The 13,428-nt window shown below is 37.7% G+C and overlaps 1 protein-coding gene across 1 annotated transcript; it reads right to left on the reverse strand.

Annotated features, from left to right (window-relative positions):
- Positions 1 to 8,767: 8,767 nt before the first annotated feature.
- Positions 8,768 to 11,444, reverse strand: LOC107762081 (mannan endo-1,4-beta-mannosidase 5-like). The gene is made up of 5 exons (XM_016580401.2): positions 11,041 to 11,444; positions 10,566 to 10,760; positions 10,334 to 10,456; positions 10,031 to 10,233; positions 8,768 to 9,650 (listed from the first exon to the last, which is right to left on the reverse strand). Exons 1-5 carry the CDS (start codon positions 11,377 to 11,379, stop codon positions 9,188 to 9,190), a joined length of 1,323 nt encoding a protein of 440 aa, XP_016435887.1. The 5' UTR covers positions 11,380 to 11,444; the 3' UTR covers positions 8,768 to 9,187.
- Between the last annotated feature and the right edge of the window lie 1,984 nt (positions 11,445 to 13,428).

The following is a 13,428-nucleotide window of genomic DNA, read 5'->3' on the forward strand; positions in this document are numbered from 1 at the left end:
TGTAGAGGGGTTTTCATCCATAGCAGCCCCGTTGACCAGATTCACCCAGAAGGGTGCCCCGTTCAGGTGGTTAGACGAGTGTGAAGCGAGCTTTCAGAAGCTCAAGACTGCTTTGACCACGACACTGGTATTGGTGTTACCCACAGGTTCAAGATCTTATACAGTATATTGTGACGCATCTCGTATTGATCTGGGTGAGGTATTGATGCATGGTGGAAAGGTTATTGCATATGCTTCACGGCAACTGAAGGTTCACGAGAAGAATTACCCTGTTTATGATCTAGAGTCGGTAGCCATTGTTCACGCGCTGAAGATTTGGAGGCACTATCTTTATGACGTGCCATGTGAGGTATTCACTGATCATCGGAGCTTGCAATATTTGTTCAAGCAGAAGGAACTCAATTTGAGGCAGAGGAGGTGGCTGGAGCTATTGAAAGACTATGATATCACCATATTGTATCATTCCGGGAAGGCCAATGTGGTGGCCGATGCTTTGAGTAGAAAGTCAGTCAGTATGGGTAGCCTTGTATATATTCCAGTTGATGAGAGACCGCTTGCATTGGATGTTCAGGCCTTGGCCAACCAATTCGTGGGGTTGGATGTTTCTGAGCCTAGCCGTGTCCTAGCTTGTACAGTTGCTCGGTCTTCTTTGTTTGAGCGCATCAGAGATCGCGTGATGACAATCCTCATTTACTTGTCCTTAGAGACACAGTACGACACGGTGGTGCCAAGCAGGTTACTGTTGGAGATGACAGAGTTTTGAGGATGCAGGGTCATATTTGTGTGCCTAATGTGGATGGGCATTGTGAGTTGATCCTTGAGGAGGCTCACAGTTCTCGGTATTCTATTTACCCGGGCGCTGCGAAGATGTACCAAGACCTACGGCAGCATTATTAGTGGAGGAGGATAAAGAAAGACATAGTTGCCTGTGCAGCTCGGTGCCTAAATTGCCAGCAGGTAAAGTGTGAGCATTAGAGAACTGGTGGTTTACTTTAGAGGTTAAAGATTCCTGAGTGGAAGTGGGAGCGTATCACTATGGATTTTGTTGTTGGACTCCCACGGACTCAGAGGAAGTTCGTTGCAGTTTGGGTTATTATGGACAGGCTAACTAAGTCAGCGCATTTCATTCTTGTGGCAGTTACCTATTCCTCAGAGCGGTTGGCAGAGATCTACATCCGGGAGATCGTCCGTCTTCACGGTGTGCCCGTGTCCATTATATCTAACCGAGGTACACTGTTCACTTCGCACTTTTGGAGGGCAGTACATCGTGAGTTGGGTACGTGGGTTGAGCTGAGGACAACATTCCATCCTCAGACAGACGGGCAGTCCGAGCGTACTATTCAGATCTTGGAGGATATGCTCTGTGGTTGTGTCATAGACTTTGGAGGTTTTTGGGATCAGTTCTTGCCCCATGCAGAGTTCACCTACAACAACAGCTACCAGTCGAGCATTCAGATGGCTCCCTATGAGGCATTATATGGTAGGTGGTGCCGGTCGCCAGTTGGGTGGTTCGAGCCGGGAGAGGCTCGGTTGTTGGGCACAGACTTAGTACATGATGCCTTGGATAAGTTCAAGATTATCCGGGAATGACATGGCACAACTTAGTCCAGGCAGAAGAGTTATGCTGACCGTAGATTTCGTAATGTTGCATTCATGGTCGGAGAGAGAGTGTTACTTCGGGTATCACCCATGAAGGGTGTAATGAGGTTCGGAAAGAAGGGCAAGTTGAGCCCTAGGTATATCGGACCTTTTGAGATTCTGGAGAGAGTGAGAGAGGTGGCTTACAAGCTTGCGTTGCCACCTAGTTTAACAGCTGTTCATCCAGTATTCCATGTATCCATGCTTCGAAAGTATCACGGCGAACCGTCCCATGTGTTAGATTTCAGCTCTGTCCAGTTGGACAAGGATTTGACTTACTAGGAGGAGCCAGTGGCAATTCTAGCCCGGCAAGTTCGCCAGTTGAGATCAAAGAGTTACCCTTTAGTTCGAGTGCAGTGGAGAGGTCAGCCTATTGAGGCAACTACTTGGGAGTCTGAGTCCGATATGCGGAGTAGATATACCCACCTTTTCACCAGCCCGGGTACTTTTCTATATCCGTTCGAGGATGAACAGTTATTTTAGAGGTGGAGAATGTGATGACCCAGAAGGTCATCTTATGTTTTAGAACTCGAATATACGCTCTTAAACCTTAAAAATCTCATTTTTACCCTCCTCGATTTGCGTGCATAGTCCGGGCATGTTTTCGGAAAGCTTTCATGTTTAAAATTTATGAAAATAAGAATTTATGCCTTAAAAGTTGATTTTTATTGTCTTCGGTCAACATTTTTGGTAAACGGGCCCGTATCTGTATTTTGACGGTCCCGGTGGGTCCGTATCAAATTATGGGACCTGGGCGTATACCCGGAATCGAATTCGAAGGTCACTAGCTCAAGTTATGAATTTTTGATGAAAATTAAAAGTCTGAAAATTAATTATTTTTAAGAATTGATTGATGTTTGGCATTGTTAGTTTCGGGTCCGTATTCTGGTTTAGGAGCCCAGTACAGGTTCATTATGATATTTAAGACTTGTCTGTGAAATTTGGTGTGAAACGGAGTTGATTTGACATGATTCGGACCTTCGGTTGAAAAAATAGTAACTTTAAAGTGTTCTTGAGAATTTTATTTGATTTGGTGCTAAATTTAGAGTTCTAGGTGTTATTTTGGCGATTTGATCACGCGAGCAGGTCCGTATGATATTTTTAGACTTGTGTGGATGTTTGGTTTGGAGCCCCGAGGGCTCAGGTGAGTTTCGGATAGGCCACAAGATGTTTTGGACTTTGGAAATCGGGTTTTTTCTGGAGAGTCTGGGTTCTGGCATGTCCTTCTTCGCGTTCACGAAGGTCCTCTCGCGAACGCGAAGAGTAAACTGATGAGGCAGGGATTTCTTCTTCGCGAACGCGAAGGCACGAACGCGAAGTGATGGGGGCGTTACTCTTCGCAAACGCGACAAGCCCATCGCGAATGCGTAGTGTTAGGCACTGGGGAGGGGGAGTCAGCCTTTTCTACATCGCGAACGCGAACACTGTCTCGCGAACGCGAGGACCAGGGAAGGGTAGCCTACGCGAACGCGAGCACTGTCTCGTGAATGCAAAGGCTTGACAGCCTATACTCTTCGCGAACGCGACAGTGCTCTCGCGAACGCGATGAACACTGTCGGCTAGCAATTAACAGAATCCAAACACGGGATTTAGCCAAAAATTTATTTTTCTCAAAAACCAAACAGTGTGAGGCAATTTTTCAAGAGTCATTTCTTCTCCAAAGTGTTGGTAAGTGATTCTAAACCATTTTCTTTCAATTACCCATTACATTTCTTGAATTTTCAACCTAAAATCTAGAGTTTTCATGGTAGAATTAGGGGTTAGGGTAAAAACTAGGGATTTCAAGAATTTGGGGATTTAGACTTCAATTTGAGGTCGGATTCCAAAACCAATTATATATTCGGGCTCAGGGATGAATGGGTAAATGGATTTTGGTCAGAACCTCGGGTTTTGACAAAGCGGGCCCGGGGTAGATTTTTCGACTTTTTGGAGGAAAAATTGGGAAATTTAATTTATGCAATATAATTGATTTCTTTAGCAATATTTGATATTATTGAGTCATTTTTGAATAGATACGAGTGGTTTGGAGGTGAATTCCAAAGGGAAAGCTGTGATTGAGAATTAAGTGGCCTTCGGAGCGAGGTAAGTGTTGTGTCTAACCCTGACTTGAGGGAATTAGGAACCTTAGATTACTTGCTAAGTAAAATCCATGTGAGCGGCGTATATGTGAGGTGACGAGTACTTATGCGCCGCCAATTTACCTGTTTTCCATGTTTCTCTGTTTTTCTTATATTGTCTCTTTCCTATGCCAAATTACTATGTGTTATAGTAGTGTTGTTCAATTTATCGTTCTTATCATGCTTACGGATTTTCTAGTCATAATTGAGTTTTTATTTCAAAGTTGAGATTGATATTATGGAACCAAATGTTGAAGTAATGTTTGTACTTGTTATTGTATCTCCCTGTTATTATTTATGCATTGCATTATGGTAAGAGAGAGTGTTAATGCACGAAGGGTGATGCCGTGCCATATTGTGAGTGTTAATGAACGAAGGGTGATGTCGTGCCATATTGTGAGTGTTAATGCACGAAGGGTGATGCCGTGCCATGATATGAGAGTTAATGCACGAAGGGTGATGCCGTGCCGTTTCTATTAATTTTATGGTGAGATTGAGAGTAAAAGCACGAAGGGTGATGCCGTGTATTTTTTCTTACTGTATTCACTATTCCTGTTGATTCATGGTATATTGACTGCTCCGGTGATCATTCTGTTATAGTTCTTTATCTTATATTCCCCTCAGTATATTCCCCTCCCGATATTTTTTATTTAGTTCTTCATTTCTGTTATTTGTATATACACTGTTAAATTGTACATGTTGATTTATAGGTGCCTTGCCTTAGCCTCGTCACTACTTCGTTGAGGTTAGGCTCGACACTTACCAGTACATGAGGTCGGTTGTACTGATACTGCACTCTGCACTTTCTGTGCAGATTTTGATACCGGCTCGGGTTGATCGAGATTTTGCTATTGGTCCGCTGTCCGGAGACTCAAGGTAGATCTGTCGGCGTTCACAGACCTTAAAGTTCCCGTCTATCTTTTCTGTTCTACTATTTCTTTCATTCAGACAGTTGTATTTCTTTCAGACTATTACTTATAGTAAATTCTAGAATCCTCGTGAATTGTGACTTCAGATCCGGGTGGTAGTAATTAATATAGTTTTATGATATTCTGTACTTATTATATTTTATCTTAGTTAATTATTGTTAATTACTGAATGGGAATAAGGAATTAGTTTAATGATTCTCTAATGTTGGCTTGCCTAGCAAGTGAAATGTTAGGCGCCATCAAGGTCCCGTCGGTGAAAAATTTTGGGTCGTGACAGTTATACCTCAAGTCTCCTATGGGTAGCAGAATCCGAGCAAGTTTATGGTACGTCGCTGGGACCAACTCCAAAATCTACACAAGAAGTGCAGAGTGTAGTAAGAGTACAACTGATCCCATGTACTCCGTAAGTGTCAAGCCTAATCTCAACGAAGTAGTGACGAGGCTATGACAAGACACGTACGTAAACAACCTGTACAAGTATATACAAATACGAAGCAACAATAACATAATAAACAACAATTTATAAATTTGGGAGGGAACATGCGAAGGGGGATGATATATAGTTTTCAGCAGGAGAAGTGTCACGTAGCAGCCAATTAATTCACCAACAATAAAATGAGCAACTGATAATATGAAAATGGCACGGCACCACCCTTCGTGCTTTTACTCTTATTCCTCCCATAATTTTGATAAATAAATAATAATAATTGGCACCATATCACCCTTCGTGCTTTAACTCTCTTTTGGGCATGACATCATCCTTCGTGCTTTAACTCTCTTCTCACACGGCATCACCATTCGTGCTTTTACACTCTTTAAAAATGGCACGACATCACCCTTCGTGCTTTAACTCTCTTTCTCACTTCATAATTCAATAAATAATAATGTGAAATTGGCACGACATCGCCCTTCGTGCTTTTACTCTCTTCCTTACCATGAAAATAATAATATAAATTCGGAAGAGTATTTAAATACGGGGATATATACTTATCAATCAATTCAATACCAGAATACCGATTTCACCTTCCAAAATATTCACAATAATTAAACTAGCAATAATCTGATGAAAATGATCAAATAAACAATAATAACTTAAGCGGGAATATCTTAATTAAATAGGCAGTTATTCACAATAAACAAATTCCACCCGCATGCTTTGACTCAACCACAACGCATAAGTATTCGTCACCTCACATATACGTTGTACCCGTACATTAAATCACGTAGCAAATAGACAAATAAGTCATACTCCCTCAAGTCAAGGTTAACCACGACACTTAACTCGATTTACAACCAAATTCAAGATTCCAATAAACCTTTGCCTCACGAATTCGTGTTCGAAATCCTCAAATCTTGTCATAAACAATTCAATATACTCAATACAAATCGTAGAAATTGATTCCATATGAATTTACTAATTTTTCGGATTAAAATCCGAAATTCATTTTAAAAATTAATAGCGGGACCCACATCTCGAATCCAGAAAAAACTCATGAAATCAGAACACCCGTTCCAAGACGAGTCCAACCATACTAAAATTATCAAATTCCGATGTCAAATGGACCTTCAAATCCTAAATTTTCGTTTTTGGAAAGTTTTATAACAATTCCAATTACTTCCATCTAAATACGAAATAAATGATGAATATAAATATGGATTTATGAAATATAATCACTTTCGAGGATAGAACACTTACCCAAGTCAAAGTCGTAAAAACCCCCTTTGAAATCGCCCAAATCCGAGACTCAAAACTCAAAAATGAGTAAAAATGGCTAACTCTCAATTTTATGGGTTCTGTCCAGGCTTTTTCGCATCTGTGAGCTTGCATTTGCGAGACAAATCTCGCATTTGCGAAGTGAGGCTGCCAGGAGAAATTCCACATTTGCGGACTTCAATGTCGCACATGCGACATCGCAGAAGCGACCAAATGACCGCTGAAGCGGTCGCGCATCTGCGCCTCATTTCTCCACAGAAGCGAAGGAGCTGGCTAGTGCCCAGGTCGCAGAAGCGGCTCCGCATCTGCGGCTCCTTCTTCACAGGTGCGAAATACCAGAACCAGACCTGCATATTTTTACAAAAATAATCTGAAACACGTCCGAAACTTACCCGAGCCACTCAGGACCTCGTCCAATTATACCAACCAGTCCCGTAATATAATACGGATTTACTCGGGGTTTCAAATCACGTCAAACAACATTGAAATTACAATTCACACCTCTAGACTTTTGATTTTTCAAACTTTTTATTTTGCAAAACTCGTGCCAAAACATATTAAACGAATCCGAAATGACTTCAAATTTGGCACACAAGTCATACATGACATAACAGAGCTATTCCAATTTTCGAAATCTCAATCCGAGTCCGATATCAATAAAGTCAAATCCGTGGTCAAACTTTGAAAACCTTTAGCCTTTAGATTTCTAGTTTTCGTTAAATGGCGATAATTTGAGTTAGGGACCTCCGAATTCAATTTCGGCCATACGTCCAAGTCCCAAATCACAATACAGACCTACTGGAACTATCAAAATACTGATCCGAGTCCGTTTGCTCAAAATGTTGATCGAAGTCAACTCAGTTGAGTTTTAAAGCTCTATTTCACATTTTAATCAATTTTTCATATAAAAACTTTTCGGAAATGATAAATAGTGCCATTTGAGGTCTTAGTGTATTTTAAATTCGAATATTGTGTTATATTTAATTTGAATATTGTACTCTTCATTAGAATATTGTAGTATGTTCGGTTTGAATTTTATTTCAAATTAAAATATTATGGTATCTTTTAGAATATGTAGGAAAGTTTGAAGTATAGAGTGTAATACTTTTGATATATTTGATGTAATTTCAAAACTAAAGTATAATATGAAAGTGAATATTACAAATTATAGATAGCAGCATGAGATACAGCATATAAAAATATTGCAGTGCGTAGATGATGATGATGTATCAGAGAAAACGGTCAAGGGATTTTCATGACATCACAAGAATACCACTTGGAATCGTGACATCAATGTGATAGCTTAACAGATTAATGGCTCTTTATTTGCATCATCAACTATAAGTCTATAACCAACACATGAAATATATCTGATTTGCTGATTATGGCTATATGCCAAGATATCCGTTGTCCTATGATTATTTTCCTAGTACCTGCCTCATCCTTTTCTTTTTTATCTAAGTTATTTAAAATAATACATAATATTCCCTTGTCCCAATTATGTGACTCTTTTTCTTTTTTGGTCATTCCCAAAATGAATGATACTCCTTCCCACCTATAATAAGTGACCTTTTGATCTTTTAATTTTGGTAAAAAATAAGTGTCCTTTTACATAATCAAGAAGAAATTAATTTTATTTTTCCAAAATTTTCCCTTATTTACATATCCCAATGTGTTAAGGTAACAATAATTAAGGATAATTTAGTGAATACATATTGTTTTCTCTAGGAATTCGTATTTTGTTAAAGGGTGTGTCAAGTGCTAAAAAGTCACTTATTATGGACCGGAGGGAGTACCCTTTTATATTTAGTAATAATTCAACTTTAAATTTCATTTCTTACCTTTAATGAAATGATTTAACCACACAATTTCTATAATTTATTTTAACTCACAAATTTTAAAAGTTTTCAATTATTTTTTAAGTTTCGTGTACAGTCAAATACCTTTACATAAATTGAGACCGAAGAAATATCTTTTTTCACACAAACAAAAAGAATTGGTTTGATTGATACCTATAGGGGTGCCCAATACGTAGATGACACTTGGCTTGGGTAGAGAAGTTACTATATGTTTATGTGTCATTATTCTACACAAGTTAGTCTCAAGTTTAAGTTGCATCAACGAGTAATTAATGTTAGGTAGTTTTTATAATATTGATATGCTTCTCATTATGTCAAGAGAAATTAGTGACTTAAAGGCGTTGTTGCATGTGTTTATATGTTTAACTTTTGCTATGGTATGATTAAAATTACATCGACACTAAACTTCAAACTTTTTAGTCCTGAATTCCATATACTATGTATAGTAGCATTTGAGCATCAAACTAAAATAACAGAAATATGAAAAAATTTATTCCCTTAACAAGCGTATAGAAATGCAAGAAAAATACATTCAAGAGGTTAATCAACCTTAATTACATTAACTTCTGCTAATGCGGTTCCAAAATTAAACATTTAGGTTGCAATATTACCGATTAACCATAGAAGTACTCAGGAATATTAACCAGAGCAACAAAAACAGTTGACACCTAATTAAAGCAGTGAAACTAGATACCTTAAAAATAAATCGAACCTAAGACCCTCCAAAATCATCTAATTAAGCCACATAGCATTCCATGCAACATATTATTTGCACTGTATGGTTTTTCTTTTAAATTCTCTCCCCGCTAGCTAAATAAGCTAAATTTGCACAAATATAGCCCACTGAACTAGTGTAGGACATCATTTAAATAGTGGCCAAAAGGGCCATTTATGCAAATAATCCGATGGAACTGCTTTATTTGGATGACCTCATCCGCCAAAACGATGATGTCCCACTCCCAATGGGTGATGTCCAACACCTAAGGGATGATGGCCATTTGACTGGCTAAAAGGATAAACATGGGGGCTATTAACCAAATGAGCCAAAGCTGTCATGGCATGAGATTGGCCTGAAATGAGTCCTGCAGTTGAAGGATTTTGTGCTAAGATAATTGAGTAACCATCGTCAAAGTTGCTCATGTCTTGTGCCACCAGTTGCCATATTAAGCTCCCTGCCATAGTTCCTCCCGCTTTCGCGAAATTGTATACATTTCTGTAAACTGAGCTCATGAAAGTGTCTCTTACATTTTGATTGTATCCTGGATCTTTGCTAGATTTTCCAAATTCAGCAAGCACCAATGGCTTCTTTAATATGGTTCTTGAATCTTGCCAATGACTTGTCATCCACCTTTGCATGAATACTCCTTGAGCATCATCACTTTGTCCTGACAACCTGTTAAAATAAACAAAAATTTGTACCATTATCCTATTTATTTATTCTATCTAATTATCAAAAAATTGTGTAAAGATAGGGAATTTTGGAGCAATGGTAAAATTGTCTCTTTGTAACATATTGGTCACGAGCTCAAGCCGTGCAAACAGCCACTAATGCTTCCATTATATTAGGCTATCTACGTTACACACCTTGGGTGCGCCCCTTCTCCGGACCCTGTGTGAATGCGGGATACCTTGTCCACTAGGCTTCCCCTCTTTTTTTTTTTCTTTTTTCTTTTATCAATATCTTGTATAATGTTGTTTAATTACTACATTTTTGTTTTGCTTTAGAGAATTTAACTATTCTGTATGTGAAGGATAAAAGAGATGTTTATTTACCATTGGTCAGTGTATGCATGTATAGTGGCAAAATCAATCTCCCTAATAAGGTTGCTGCTAATGAAATCTGTTCCAACTTGGTAACCAGGATTAAATTGTTTCTTTTCAGGCATTGAGTCGCCATAAAATCCTTCCATTCCTATCTCCAGCAAGTGTTTTCTATCCAGTGATTTCACAAAACTAGCCATCTCTTGAACCCATCCCTGTAAAATCACATCACATAATATATAGTAAGCAAAAAAAACATGAGACATTATTATAAGAACATAACAGATGATTAATATTGTGCATGTTTTTACTCACATGAACAGTTTTTCCAGAATAATCAGCATCGCAACGAGGCTCATTCATAAGTTCCCATGCCATTATTGTAGTGTCATCCCTGTATGCTATTCCAGTCATGGTATTGACTCTTGTCACTACTTTCTGTAGCACAATTTTTTTTATAAAAAAAAACATCACTTAGTTTCATATAAAATATACTATATCTACCACAATTTTTTATTCAAAATATTCATGGTGTCTTTTTTCCTACCTTAACATGGTTCTTGTAATAATCTTTAAGAACTGAATGAGTATAAAAATCATCATCACTGTTAATCTGAATTCCTGCATTTTTCCCCCACTGAGCATATTGACTTCTCCCTCCAAAATCTTTGTAGTTATTCACAAAGCTCAATATTAAACGAATCCCATACTTTCTTGCTTCAGAGATCACAAAATCCAATCCCTATCACAAAGAATTGATCCATGTTATAGGCCATAATATAAGATAAATACCACATAGTAAAGAAAACAAGAAACGTATTAGTCTATCGACCTGAAAAAGATTTACGTATAAGTTATATGTATCGACAATGTAAATATGTAACTTAACCTGTTATAATAAACAGGTGATTTACCATGTTTACTAGACTACTAATTAATGCTTACTATTAAAAATTTACTCATAAGTGACCTAATTACGTAAATATCTTATTACACTGTCAGTGTATAGAACTTAAGTTCACCAGAAAAACACGTTCATCGTAGACTCCAGGAGATATTTGCAATGCTGTATCACCTCCATCGCTAAAAGCCCAAGTCCTGCATACAGAAAGGCTAGCAGCAGAGGCTTCCTGGAAAACCTCTGAGACTTTGTATCTCTCAGTTGGGTCAGCTGCAACATGCATCAGCCAATACGAGTTGAAACCATTGAAGAGAAATGGGGATCCATTTAGTACAAAATGGGCTCCTTTTGTTCTAACAAATCCTAATTTATTAAGATTCCTAGCTTCTGTTACAATAACTAGGAGGAGGAGGAGGAGCAAGGCAAAGAATGAGCTTAATGCTCTAGTAAAAGAAGCCATTAATTAGTTTCTTAAAACAATGTATTGCAATAGTTTCTATGATGGGAAGAATGATTTGAGTACCCAAGAAATGTTTGTAGGACTATTTATAGTTATTTAGAGTTAGACCAGTTAACTAAAAATAGAAAAAAAGAAGTTGATGAAGTAATTAGGAGGATTTTCAGGAAGGAATTAAATCCTAGTTGATAGTGCTGGTTTACTAAATTTGGCAAAAACGATTTCTTTTATCTTATTTTGGTTTCAAGGTTTTGTGGAAAGCTGACAGAAGATGAAAGTTCAGTTGAAGGAAAAAGGGAAGAGATATATAAAAAATTAATCAAAAGAATGAAAGAATTGAAAAATGAAACAGAGATGATGTCTTACATGTGCTTATCCATGTGCCTAAATTTTAAGTATATATGATAAATTCATAGGGAAATTGAGAACTCCTTAAAATAGTTGAATAACTTAGAAAAGAACCTCATTATTTGAAGCCAAGAAAAGATGAAATGATCAGCTCATAACTTGGAGAGTTTTAGGAGGAGATGCATGTGAAGTTGGGAGGAGAAACAGGAATGAATTTGATGGTGTTTAGTTGGAAATTAATGCTTAGTTAGAAACAGCAGAAGTGGTGTTCTCTAACAGAAACTCCATAAAATCTGCATGAAAGAACCAAAATATTTCCTACATACCATTTTATGTGGCAGCGTCCTTAGTTAGGCTGAACACAAAATTTAAGAAAGAATGAATGACTTTTGAAATTTGTAATTCAAAATAAGTCGCAGATATTTGTGTGCCTATAAATCATCTCATTAAGAGTAAAACTGAAAAGTTTAAATTGTTTTATTCTTTTAGTGACAAACTAAAAAGAAAAGTGTATTATATAAAATGGGCTAGAGATAATGAGTCGATTCAGGACGGTTAAAGTATAGCCCCTATCGCCGGCTCTTGGGATTAGCGATAAGAGTACACCAGCCCGTGTAGTAGTGCGCGGACTAAGAATTTCATTCTTGCAAGAAGCGTGAAAATGGGTGAAAGAACCAAAATACTTTCTTCATCCCATTTTATGTGACAGCATTTGACTAAACACAAAATTGAAGAATGAATGAGTGGCTTTTGAAATTTGTTAATTAAAACAAGTCATAGATATTGTATGGTTATAAATCATCTTATTAAGAGAAAAACTGAAAGTTTAAATTGTTTCATTTTTTTAGAGACGGGTTAGAAAGGAGAGTGTGCTACATAAAATGTGACAGGGATAACGAGTCGTTGATTGACTGTTAGAGTTTAGACCCTCTTGCCGACAGTGGCGGAGCCGCATTGAACCAAGGGGTGTCAAACGATACCCCTTCGCCCGCAAAATTACACAATATTGCTAGATAAATTTTTATTTTATTTTATGTATATTTATTATACATTGACTCCCATTGCCTTTTCGATGTATCTAATTTTTTATATTTTAATACCCCTTGACAAAAATTCTGGCTCCGCCACTGCTTGCTGACTCTCGGGCTATTAACTATAAGAGTTCACCGGCCTGTGTGGCAGTGGGATCGGAGAACTCGTAAGAAGCGGGAAATGGGTGAATTAACGCATCACCAAGAGATCTACTAAGGAAATATGACTGGTAAAACTCATGAAAATGGCTGATGCTTGCATTCCAAGTGGCTAGCTTGCTCTAGTGCATCAGCCTCTCTACCCTGTCATAAATAATGTTCTTTAATTCAGGCATTCGAACTCCCAGTTGTCAATGACAACTTGTCCTCCTTCACAATTTAAGAATAAATACTAAACTTGGTCACAAAATAACTCAAGCCAGAAAAAAGATACTTAAAAGATAAACCTCTCTGCTCCACATTTTGAGAATAAATCTCTAAAGAAACAACACTGTTTCTAACCAAATTTAGGATTTTACATGAATGGCATAGCCAAAAGATTCAAGATTATTTCCTTTTTAAATAAAACAGTTTAATACTAAACTTGATCTTCAAATAAAAAGAAATGTTTGATGAGCTAAAAAATAATATATACTCCATCGGTTTCAATTTATGTGAACACATTTGACTGGGC

Source organism: Nicotiana tabacum, chromosome 22 (genome assembly GCF_000715075.1).
Source record: "Nicotiana tabacum cultivar K326 chromosome 22, ASM71507v2, whole genome shotgun sequence".
In the NCBI taxonomy this organism is placed as follows: Eukaryota; Viridiplantae; Streptophyta; class Magnoliopsida; order Solanales; family Solanaceae; genus Nicotiana; species Nicotiana tabacum.